The 13,104-nt window shown below is 41.5% G+C and overlaps 1 protein-coding gene across 3 annotated transcripts in view; it reads right to left on the bottom strand.

Annotated features, from left to right (window-relative positions):
- OSBPL3 (oxysterol binding protein like 3) overlaps positions 1 to 13,104 on the bottom strand; it is a 204,927-nt gene that overhangs the window by 82,663 nt on the left and 109,160 nt on the right. For all 3 annotated transcript variants that reach the window (XM_088457858.1, XM_088457859.1, XM_088457857.1), the window contains one exon: positions 11,778 to 12,005. In XM_088457858.1, coding sequence (XP_088313984.1) covers positions 11,778 to 11,870 — 93 coding nt within the window. In that variant the 5' untranslated portion in view covers positions 11,871 to 12,005. The remainder of the gene's footprint in view (positions 1 to 11,777; positions 12,006 to 13,104) is intronic.

The following is a 13,104-nucleotide window of genomic DNA, read 5'->3' on the forward strand; positions in this document are numbered from 1 at the left end:
CCAGGGAAATAATTCTTCTGTCATCCACCACAGTTGTTTTCCGTGGTCTTCCAGGTCTTTTGGTGTTGCTGAGCTCTCCGATGTGTTCTTTCTTTTTAAGAATGTTCCAAACAGTTGATTTGGCCACACCTAATGTTTTTGCTATCTCTCTGATGGGTTTGTTTTGATTTTTCAGCCTAATGATGGCTTGCTTCACTGATAGTGACAGCTCTTTGGATCTCATATTGAGAGTCGACAGCAACTGATTCCAAATGCAAATGTCACACCTAGAATCAACTCCAGACCTTTTACCTGCTTAATAGATAATAAAATAACGAGGGAATAGCCCACACCTGTCCATGAAATAGCTTTTCAGTTGATAGTCCCATTACTTTTGGCCCCTTAAAAAGTGGGAGGCATATATAGAAACCGTTGTAATTCCTACACCGTTCACCTGATTTGGATGTAATTACCCTCAAATTAAATCTGAAAGTCTGCAGTTAAAGCACATCTTGTTGTTTCATTTCAAAGCCATTGTGGTGGTGTATAGAGGCCAAAATATGTAAATTCTGTCAATGTCCCAATATTTATGCTCCTGACTATATATATATATATATATATATATATATGGGATAATACCATACTGATAAAACAGGTGATCAAGAAAAAGCACCTTAGTTGTCGACTTACCCTCTAATCCTTATTCTAACATTAAAGACAAAATGAGGCCAGCTGTTTGGAAAAATTAATAAAACGATTATTGTAATTGGAGAACCATAATAATTTTTCTGATTAACACCCTAGGAATAATGGGGATATTGTACATACCCCTTGGTATAAAAGACCCACTAGACCGGAAGGTTGGTCCCAACCCCCAGAAAAAAAGAAATCAGTGGATGAATGCCACTATATCAATCCCCATGACAACAATAAATTCAGGAGAACTGGTTTCAATCGTGGAACTACAAATAGATATAAACCTCTTGCAAAACAACAATCCAATTAATTTTTAGAGCGGGAGACAAGAACACCAAGAAGAGATTAACTTCATATAAAAGGTGTAAGAGGGGGAAAAGGGGAGGAGGGGAGGAGCTTAAAAAAAAAAAAAAAGTAGAAAAACCAAAACTCCTGAACAACATAAAGCAAATAACTGCATGGAAGAAAGTAAAACAGATCTTTAACTTAAGTAAGAGGACCCTAACTAATATAGAAGAAAGGCTGTTACAAAAAACTTTGAAGTTCGCTCCCACTAGTGACCCCAACCTTTTTGATATATTTATAGATATCAATACATTCACAGTAAAAAAAAATATTTTTTGCATAAAGAAAAGGAACAAATTTCAGAACCCGTAAAATAACCGAATAAGAAAACCATATTTAAGAATAAATCAAACTTTTATCCAGCTAATATCAAGGGTAGTTGCATTGATTGATTTAGTAAATATGTAAATGATGCGGTACAACAATGCATCTATAAAAATTAAACAAAAACCAGAGAGTGTAATTTTACTTAAAAAAAAAAAAAAAAAAAGTTTAAAGCCATAGATTCATTGCAAAAGGATACTAGTATTGTCATAATACCTGCCGACAAGGGGGGTGGAGTGATCCTTATGAATAGAGAAGATTATATAAGGGAAGTGTAAAGACAGCTTAATGAGGGAAGAACCTAAAGCGTTTAAGAGGTGATCCATCACAGAAAATATCAGCTGCTTTGTTGGAACAAACATCAAAAGCTCTAAATAGTGGTTTTATATCAAAAGATTAATTTGAATATATCAATATCAAGGACCCTATAGTACCATATACAGTATTCACAATGCTTCACTTTTTCTACATTTTGTTATGTTACAGCCTTATTCCAAAATAGAATAAATTAATTTTTGTCCTCAAAATTCTACACACAGTACCCCATAATGTAAAATGTTTTTTTTGAGATTTTTGCAAATTTAATTAAAAAAACAACAACTAAGAAATCACATGTACATAAGTATTCACAGCCTTTGCCATGAAGCTCAAAATGCAGCTCAGGTGCATCCTGTTCCACTGATCATCCTTGAGATGTTTCTACAGCTTAATTGGAGTCCACCTGTTGTAAATTCAGTTGATTGGACATGATTTTGAAAGGCATACACCTGTGCTCCAGAGCACTCTTGACCTTGACTGGGGCAACAGTTCATCTTTCAGCAGGACAATGACCCTAAGCACAAGATATCAAAGGAGTGGCTTCAGGACAACTCTGTGAAAGTCGTTGAGTGGCCTAGCCAGAGCCCAGACTTGAATCCGATTGAACATCTCTGGAGAGATCTGAAAATGGCTGTGCACCGACGCTTTCCTTCCAACCTGATGGAGCTTGAGAGGTGCAGCAAAGAGGAATGGGCGAAACTGCTTAAAGATAGGTGTGCCAAGCTTGAGGCATCATATTCAAAAAGACTTGAGGCTGTAATTGCTGCCAAAGGTGCATCAACAAAGTATTGAGCAAACGCTGTAAATACTGCTGTACATGTGATTTCTTAGTTTTTATTTTAATAAAATTTGCAAAAATCTCAAAAAAACTGTTTACACGTTGTCATTATGGGGTATTGTGTGTAGAATTTTGAGGACAAGAATGAATTTATTCCATTTTGGAATAAGGCATTAACAACAAAATGTGGAAAAAGTGAAGCGCTGTGAATACTTTCCAGATGAACTGTATATACTCCCAACAGTACACAAGGACCCTCTCCAGCCCCCCCTCCCCCCCCTGGCAGACCTATAATATCAGGATGCAATGTTATAACTTAAAATTTATCAGTGGTGAAAAACTCTTTGTTACAACCTCTAGTGAATTGGCGGGGAACTCACAACTGGAAGTTGTGGCAGTCATATTGGATCCGGTCTATGAAACACATAGAAGGAAGTAGCGACGGCCATATTGGATCCGGAGAAAGAGACCTTAAGTGTTTTATTACATCCAGCGACATCTAATTGTTTAATGAGGGAGAACAGTGTTTTATGGACTATTGGGGTATATAAGATCTCATTTTACAAAGCAGCCACATCCGCTTTTGAAAAAGGACTTGTATCCGAAATGCGTTAAGCGGTGGCACCGGACCTTGTGCATCAGACTCTGTGGTAATCTTCAATCATCGATCCCCCTGTGGGTGAGCTAAGTATCCAGAGCTGCGCTTATCATCTCAGAAAAATTGTGGGAGAACCTGTGCCACAGTAGAAAACTTTCTGCTTGTATATGCTGTTATACATTTTTATTATGAGAGTGTAATATGTGAAATTAAATTGTTTTATATGCCTTGAGATCTCTGCACTACTGGTCTCTCTTCTTTTGTGTCTTTCCCTGTCCTCACATTTATGTGAGTATACAGCAGGGTGACACTATTTTTTGGGATTAAAAGAGAAGTGATTGGATATATTCAAATTTTCATTATTCATTATGCGGATTGAGGACTACCTGGTAACCTTTGAGAGCACACAATGCTGACCGTGGCGCTCTCAGTGCAATCAACGTATTATAAGTCGCAGCTGCCACAAAGAAGATTGTGTATAACTCTCCTAAACAAAAGCAACAAAAAGTGGCTGGACGTTCTAATAATACTGCAGAGTAAAGTGTAAATATATTTTTACTAATTAAAAAACAAATTATATAAATCATTACAGACTGATATGAGGATAATCCATAAAAATAAACATATACATAGAAATGGCATACAAATCTTTATTTATGAAGATATTGTAAATAATATGTATTGTAAATAGAAAAATAAAACACTAAGTATCAAATACCTCTATTTCTAAAAACTCTCACTTTAGTAAATTTACCCCCTGTTCTTTATTCTGAACAAGCTTACTCTGTGGAAGCAAGGTGAATCTTCCCGTTTGTCTTTGCTGGCTGATCTCTGGGACTTGTTGCATACTTTTTTTTGAAAATGTATTTTATGTACACTTTTATATCACCCCAGCTTTGTATATATTGCTGTAAGTCTAAAAGGGGTATAATAGGTTAGCCCGATGGATTCATGCACCTAGGGCCTGATTCAGAGCCGCTCGTAAGCGGCCGCTTTAGTACGCATGCGCAAACCAGTCAGTGCAGCCGAAAATCGTGTGCTTGCAAAATAGCAAGTGCCTGCTAACTTGAGTGACAGGATGAGGCGTTTGTGGGTGGTAACAGGGGAAGGTGCTTGAAAACAGGGAGAGGAGATCCGAACGCAGGCGTGCCAAAACGGGCGTTTTAAGGGTGTGCATAATTAACAAAGCAGCGTCATCGACCACGTCAGTTGGGTGTCTTCTAGCCAGAACTGCTCGCATGATTGCGGTAAGAAAATGCAACCACATGAATAGCGAGCAGTTCATTCGCCTTTTGATGTACTCAATTAATCTAATAAATAGCGGAGATGACGTATGATGCGAGCGGCCAGGGGGCGTTTTTTACAAAAAAAAGTCCGCATGTTTTGTTCGCTCGTTCAGACATAGAGGCGTCAACAGACCGCAAAGAGCGAACGGTCAATTTAAATAGCCAGCCCCTTTTTCTGGATGAGCGAGCGCAAATAGCGTCCGGCTCTGAATCAGGCCCCTAATCCCTTACTCTGCAAATCATATGTTTGGCCTATTTTCAGAAGTTATACTTTGTATTGTCTGTACATTTTGGCAACTGTTTCATGTCTGCTATACTAAATAATGAGATTTCAATTAAATAAATGACAGCTGTCTATGTAATAGTTTTAAAACAGAAAATAAATCAATGCAATTATTTGTCCTTTTCTTTTTATACTGCTGGAATGCTGCTTAATGCTATCTGACACCCTCATTTCCATAGTGCGGCCACTGGCATCAGGCGAGAAATGCCAGCCAATAGCTCAGGAGACAAACAGGAAGAAAGTTACTCTAATTTCTGTTTTTTACATACTTTTGTATAAGAAAATGCCAGGCATCCAACGTTGCTCCAAATTCCCTGACACTAGCATGCGAATATTGTAAATTCTGCAATTGCCATGGAAGCCAATGTAACCATAACAAATACATAGAAGGATATAGTGTGTATGCATTTCTTTAAATTCCTTTACGGTGTTTTTAAAAGTCATGAAACAGTAAATAAAATCTGTAACAGAGCAAATACAAAACGTTGCTAATTTGCTTATTTTATAAAGGATTATGCATTTACTTACATAACACTTTTTGCCCTACATCTGTACTTTCTCAACTTGTATCTAATGCTGGATACACGCTTGGTGATATATTGCTCGTTCTACCGATGAGAGATATATTGTGAATAAATCCGCTGGTGTGTTTACCTGATATATGTCTGTTAACGATATCGTTCAGAGACATATCAGGTTGGACCTGCAGCACAGCTGATGCAGATATGTCGGTGCATCTGGCTGTGCGTATAGACGACCCGCTGACTGCCCGTACACTTACTACAAGGACCTCCAACACGAGGATCTTAGCTGTGATGTCAGCCCAGATATATCGAGCAGCCAATTGGTAAGTGTGTAGAGCTTACCAGTCGGCCGCTCTGACTACAGATCGGTCTTCTGACTGATCTGTCGTCTAAATGTCTACCCATCATAACTCCCAGCATGACCTTAACAGACACAAAAGAAAGTGTTAGTGGGACGTAGGTGCCCACTAAGAAGGGATTTTTCAAAATTCAACTCCTAAGGGGGTGAAAAGGACTAAAATGTTTCCTCCCCCTGTGCAATGTCCTGACTGACTCATCGGGGCTGTAGCACAGTTCAGAATTCAAACACCAACTGTCATCCCAAGTGCTGCCAAACATCACTGGCAGTTGGTGTGGCTCCCCTATTTGAATAGTGAGGGAAGGGAATGTGTTACTACACAGGTATGGGAGGTTTTAAGGTGCGTACACACTGGGCGATATTTTGGACGACGGAACGATAACGGTATAGTTATCGTTCAGTCGTCCAAAATATCGTAAATTTTTTGCGCAAAAATGATGAAAGATAACGACCAGCGATGCGCACTCCCGTTGGTCGTTTGTCTTTGCCGTTCATCATCCGAACATGCAGGCCACCCTGACGATATTGCAAGGTTGTTGCATGTCGGGAATGAGGGAGGGAGCCCGGCCCTGAACAATATCGTTCATTATATCGTTCAGTGTTTGTGCTCAGTGTCGTTAATGACACTGAGCACACACCTGCCGGGAACACACTAGACGATGTCGCTCATGGAGAAAATTGTCTAGTGTGTACGCACCTTTACTATGCAGGTGAGGGAGGGGAATGTTTTATTATGCAGGTGAGGGAGGGGAATGTCAAATGTGTTACCACGGGGTGAGGGAAGGGAATGTGTTACAAAATGGGCGACTGAGGGGAATGTGTTACCACAGGGGTGAGCGGGGGGAATGTGTTAATTCAAAGGTGAGGGAGGGGAATAGATTACTACATGTTTAAGTGAGGGTAATGTGTTACTACAGAGGTGAGGGAGGGTAATGTCGAATGTGTTACAACACGGGCGAGGGATGGAAATGTGTTACTACAGAGGTGAGGGAGTGGAGTGTGTTACTGCACAGGTGAGGGAAGGTAATGTCTTACTATAGCAGTGAGGGAGGGGATGCATTACTATAGAGGTGAAAAATTAATGTGTTACTGGAGTGGTGAGATGGAAATGAAAACAGTAAATAGCCAAAGGTCTACCCGGGTAAATCAGCTAGTGCAGATATATTGGTGCATCTGCATGTGTGTAAGGGCGACCCGCTGACCGCCATTACACTGACTGACACGGACATCTCAAATGGGTGGGCAAATTTAAATGCTGTCCAGTTGTAATATCTGACCAGACATATCGGGTGTGTAAAGCTTACCAAATTGTCCGCTTGATTGGCTACAACTCTGACCACAGAATACAAGGGTAGCTTTATCCTGAACACACCCTGGCTTTCTAAGTGAGGTTTTGTAGCAGCCTCGCATGTTGTGTCTCTGAAGCATCTCACCAGTACTGTTCCCACTAGAACCGCTGTCTAATCTTACACCACATGGCTTAAGTCAGTGAATAAATGATCACATCATCCCTTTATGAAAAACCAGTGGTTGTCATATAGTGTGGGGGAAAAGGAGTTACAGTATATATGTATATGGCTAACATCAGAAATTGTCTACTGTGGACATTATCAGGCTAATGACAACAGTTTGGTTTCTGACACACATTGAACCATAGTACACACAGAATTATATGAAAAGTTCAGCTCCGAGAGCTTGAAGGCATCTATCAAATCCTTTGGGACTGATTCAGTGCTGGGAGTAATGAGAATATATTTGTACTTCAGACAAACCATGTTACAATGCAAGGGGTGCCAATATATGTATTTATTTGTTCTGCATACAGGGTACATACTGACTGCTTTTGCATTTAGCCCAGAAATACTGCACAATTTTATTCTTATTTACAGTTTATCTCAGACTCTCTCAAAAGCTCTCTGCACATGTTAAATGGCCCCCTCCTGCAGTGCAACATGGTTTTGTCAAGGCACATTTATTTTTTCCCCTGAGCTCCCAACTGTAAATGAGCCCCTTTATCTCCTACTAGAGCTATCCTGCCAATCTAATTAAAGTGCAATAGGTTTCTCACACTACAATAACTTGGGGATGTACCGAATGACAATGAGTGTGTGTGTGACATCATTGCGGGCACGCTCTGGTCTGAAAAATTCCCCCCCCAAAAAAAGATGACAAGACAAATGATGTAGGAGACACAAATTCTTAGGCTGGATTACAGGCTACACAGAGATTTCACATGAAAAGATGCCTAGCATACATATTCCCCTATACTAGGCACAAATCAGCAGTGTAAGTAAATTAGGTTAGCATTCCTGACAAGGACGCTTACCATTATATTTTGTATTTTCCGTTACTATTTGTAAAATATAATTATTAAGAGATGACTGCAGAAAAATACTGTTGTCATAGGACTTTACCTATTTGGGATTTTAATACAATTCCATCCTTTTCTTTCTTATCTCACAATCCCTTCATCTACTCCCAGAGCTCCCTTTCAGTATATGGATGGACAATCAGCAGTCCCATATCGCACTTATGGATCAGCTGCATTTAATACAGAGAACAATAATGAAATTGATATTAAGGTTTTCCCATAACACTTATCTCCTGTCCACTACAGCTGGCCTCCTCAGTCCAGCACACGGCAGCATGTGCTGGGCTGGGGAGGTAGGCTGAGCAGCAGCAGTTTCTGCTCTCTCCCTGCCTGACGTGCCGCTATATGGCACCCAACGCACATACAGATGTGTCTTCATACATCTAACCTCCTTGCGCGTTAAACAGCCCTTCTAGTTGTGACATGCGGTGGTGTGACTCGGTAGCGTTGAGCATCTTTTTACCTTCAAATTTGTCTTATTCACACAGTGATGTGAATAGTCAGCACAAGCTTCTGCTGATTAAAATGATATGCAGTATGCCTGAGTTATCTGGGTGTCTGCGGTTGTATCTGCATGTGAAATGCTATGTTACAGTGTTACAGCCGCTGACAATGTAACGTAGCATTTCACATGCAGATACAGCTGCAGCTGCACAGAGAACACAGGCATGCTGCTTATCATTTTAATCAGCAGAAGCTGCTTGTGCTAACTATTCACATCACTGTGTGAGTAAGACACATTTGAAGGTAAAAAGTCGCATGGAACTCCTGCGTTATGTGTGGCGTGACTTGTAGTGCATGGAGGATAGATGTATGTGGACACATTTGTACACACACACACACCTGGGATCCCGGATCAATGTTATTTCCATATGTGCGAAGATAGGGGGTTAGGGAAAGGGCACGCATGTGATAGTAAAAATAAAGAAAAAGGTCACGCATGCACAGTGGAGCAAGAGACACCGGGGAACAGGTAAGAAGTCAGCATCGTGATTTCTGAATACAAAAATTGGACTAGAAGGTCCGTCTTTCCAATAGATCGGTCCCATCTCTATTTCAGTCTTGGGAGGCGATGTACTAAGCCTTGGAGAGTGATAAAGTACCAACCAATCAGCTCCTGTCACTTTACAGGCTGTGTTTGAAAAATAACAGTTAGGAGATGATTGATTGGTACTTTCTCTTTCTCTCTCCAAGGCTTAATGCATCTCCTCCTAAGGGTGGCCATACACTGTGCAATTATCAAGCTGATCAACCAATATACGGTTCATTGGACCAACAATTGCACAGCGTGTGGCCACAACTGAGCACCAATTGGTCTGTCGGGCATGAAAAATCTTCCAGCATGGCAGACAGCTGCGATAAGTTAAGCTCGGATATACTCACCATCAGGCAGAGTATTGGTGTCTGTCAGATAAAAGTCACCATAAGACAGTGTATGGCCACCTTTACTGAAGGATATAAATAAAATCACAATACAATAGCTTGGGATCTGGCCTAATGTGATAGGGTGTCTGATGTGACACTATTGGAGTGTGGTGTAACATACTTGTGACACCGCCAAATCCTGAAGGGTCCCATAATTAGTCAGGTTGCAGACACAGAGCTAGCAGACAGTTTTGCTCATAGACGAACAACATAAAGCTATGTCTATCATACAGCATATATCCCCATGCACTAGACCAAGGTAAGTAAGTACATGGTTTGAGACTTGTGTCGCTCTAACCACTAGTCTTTAGAACATAGCCCAACTCGCTATATATATGCCAGGGTGCACCATGGGTGACTTGTCTATGATTAAATGACGGTTTTGAATGAATGACTTCATGTAACCATGGGCCTGATTCAGATTTGTCTTTGGAAGCAGCAGCGAAGCTAACACATGCTAATGCAGCAGGAGGCGTCTGGTGTAAATAGACGCTTCCTGCAAGCTCGTGCGCTCCGCAGCTGCGTCCGAGGACACAGCCATGAGATCACTTGCGAGACCATCTGCCATCTGAGTAACCGCGAGTTACTCAGATGGACGTCTAAGAACCGTTGCCGAGGCCAGGAAATCCTTGGCCTCGGCACTCCCAGGAAACGGGAGGAAACCCCCCCCCCCCCCGTTTTCGGGAACACTGGACGCCCCCATTCCACTCCTCTCCCCTCAAACAGTTGCAGCTTGTGAGAACTACGAGACACCTCTGTAGGAGACCGACGCATGCGCAGTACAGATCCTGCGTATGCGATGATCGTTTAACGTCGTAGTACGGAAATCGTGTTTCCATACTACTCTGAATCGTGCCTCATGTTCCCCAGCCTAACGTAATAGCACATTTTCAAATCAGACTACAGCACATGAATTGGTTTAATCATCTTTACAGTAACAGAAAAATGGATACAGACTACAGTATCAAGATTATTAAAACAGCATTCGATAAACATCTCCTATAATCCAGGTGTGTAACTGAAACCTCCACCCAAAGTAACGTGACAGAGTATAAATTAGTCAGGGATGGCAGCTTATACATTGTATGTGGCAGAGCAAGTTAGACCAGGGTGGCTAGAGATATACTGCACATTCTAGATAAACGTACAAAGAACAGGTTTTTAACTCCTTTATGGTTTGTATGCACAAGGTAAGTGACAAAGAATGAAATTATTTCGCATGGTGCCAAGGGCAATGATATATATATGGTCGGTTAATCCATTTACATTCTATACAGTGCAAAACAGATATACGACTAACCTATGTAGGGGGCTATCACTGTTGGGTCAGTGGGCGCATTCGGTATCGCTGCATATGATAATCATTACAGAACGCAGTTGCTGAGCAATTTATAAATCCAGAACCCCTAAGCAGAGCTTCTCTCCCTCTCTCCAGTAACCTATCGTTTGTACAGCTGACAAACAATATATTGTTAAGTGTGTCGGCTCCTGTGTACACAAAATATGTATGTAAATGACGTCTGTCACAGATATATCGCGTCAGCCATGCAGCACTGCAGACGCTTCTGTTGGTGTGTTTGGACGTCCCACCAACCAACCCGTACACTGGCTGCAAGAAATGCCGACACCGACATCACATCTGGGCGGGCAAATTTAAATATCGGCCCAGTTGTGATGTCTATCCAGCCATACTGAGTGGCCGACTGGTAAGTGTTTATGCTAAACAAATAGGTCACTCGGTCTACGTGGTGGTCGTCAGGCCGCTGGGCCGATCGGGTGTGTACCCAGCATAACCCGGCCGGCGAAGTTTCCAAGAAATACGCACATGCGAGGCCAGCATTCAGATTTGAAACGGAGGGGATCAGGTAAAAGCCTCCCGGCTGCCATGGTACCTCAAGATGGCGGGACCTAATTCTGAAAAAGTTACTAATTTTGCCGCTTGATAAATTGAACAGGCTACGAGGCCTTTGATTACATGCAAAATTAGAGGAACCGCAGAAGAAATATGAGATTGCTCAGTGGTAGCGCTTTTGTTAAATAGAAAGAAAAAGCGATATCCCGTTTCTTTGACAAAACAAAAGGCGTGAAAACTGCTTGATAAAAGAGACCCCTGAGTGAGCACAACCATAGTAGACAGCTGCTATTAATCACATTGAAATAAAACCCCTAAAACACTGGAATGATAGGAGATAACATTTTTAAACAGCATTTGTTTCTACTAAAGCAGTTTACTGCATATTGGTGACCGTAATTGAGGACGGCCCCTGCTGACCCACTACTGGAGAGAAATTAACATGATGAGAAACATAGGTATACCGTAGCTAAGCATAGAATAGGCCAAGGGAAGGCAACCTCTAGCACTACAGATGCTTTGAAACTACACATCCCAGCATTCCACAGTTTTGCTGTTAATGCATAATAATATTAATAATAATGTTTTGTCTACAATCATTTCTGAATTACACACTTTGCAACAATCAGTGCATACTGACCTGGCGACTCCCCAACTTTGAGGAGCAGCTGCTAGTACTACGAGATGGAGAGAGCATCTTCTGGGACACCCCCAAGTTCCTTTCCTCCCCCATTGTTAGTATTCAGTCCTTATCTCAGGAAATGTAACAGAGACTCCCGTGATCTTCATTAAACATAGGCTGGGGAACACCAGGAAAACACATCTGCTCATTCATCTTGTGTGTGGTGTGTATACATTCCCGTAGCACCTGGCAAGATAAAAGGAACAAATAAACCTAGTCATTATCTAATACTCCATGGTCCCGATTCCAAACCACACGCAATACGCAATCCACATACGACGACGATGTTCATGTAGTCCATCGTATACTTGCAACTGTAGATGTGTGAACCTTTCTGAAAACCCCTACGACGCATGCGTTACAGAGAGTGTATGCACTTAGGCGCTGCTGTGTTTGGGCCAGACGGTATCAGTCTAGTATATGGCAAAAAAGTCATGGGCAATCCTGGGCGGTGGATAATAGTGCACGGAAAAATGGTCCGTTCGGTGGGTATATTATGGGAGTGTCATTGCCATGTCACTGCAAGTGGCTGTATTCACAGACGCAGAGCCACAAGCATAGGGGACCATGGTCAGATGGAGCAACTGCACCTGCTATAGGGCTGGTACAAATTTCCATGTTGAGACCAATGGTGGCCTATAAGGATGAATCAAACGATATTACAGCGCGCCCAGGCGCTAAAAGGCACATTCAGCTGCATGGATGTACACAAGGGAATTTCTATAACATTTGTATAAAGGTGCAAACAGGCGACCGCCAACAGACGCTGATGCATTCGCTTGTGTGTGCAACCCAGAATCAGGCCCCGTATTTGGTCATTTGTATCAATTGATAAAATACTATTCTAAATACAGAGAGCAATACCTAAAAAAATCTCTATAATGGTATTTGGTTGTTTCTGGATTACGGGATTGGGACAGATGGAGAACCCACTTATTGTTATACACTAACAATTGTATTAAAGCTTTGCTGTGCTTCGTAACTGGGAACATGTTCATGTTTATCTATTCTCCTATCCGGGTCAATAGAACATAGTCATTAGGCTGACCACTAACATGTATTTAGGCTGACATAGTTAAATGGTCGATACATTAAATGTGTCGACATATTTTTTATTTTACGTTAGCCTAACCCTAAACCTATCCCCTAACACCAACTCCAACCATCATCAAAACAACATGTTAACCAAGTCGACCTAAATACATGCCTACATATTGGCGGTCGACCTAATGACAATGTCAACAAGTCAGCAACTCAATCCATAAAAGCATGCAGATATGGTCAA

Source organism: Taudactylus pleione, unplaced genomic scaffold (genome assembly GCF_031769625.1).
Source record: "Taudactylus pleione unplaced genomic scaffold, aTauple2 ptg000788l, whole genome shotgun sequence".
In the NCBI taxonomy this organism is placed as follows: domain Eukaryota; kingdom Metazoa; phylum Chordata; class Amphibia; order Anura; family Myobatrachidae; genus Taudactylus; species Taudactylus pleione.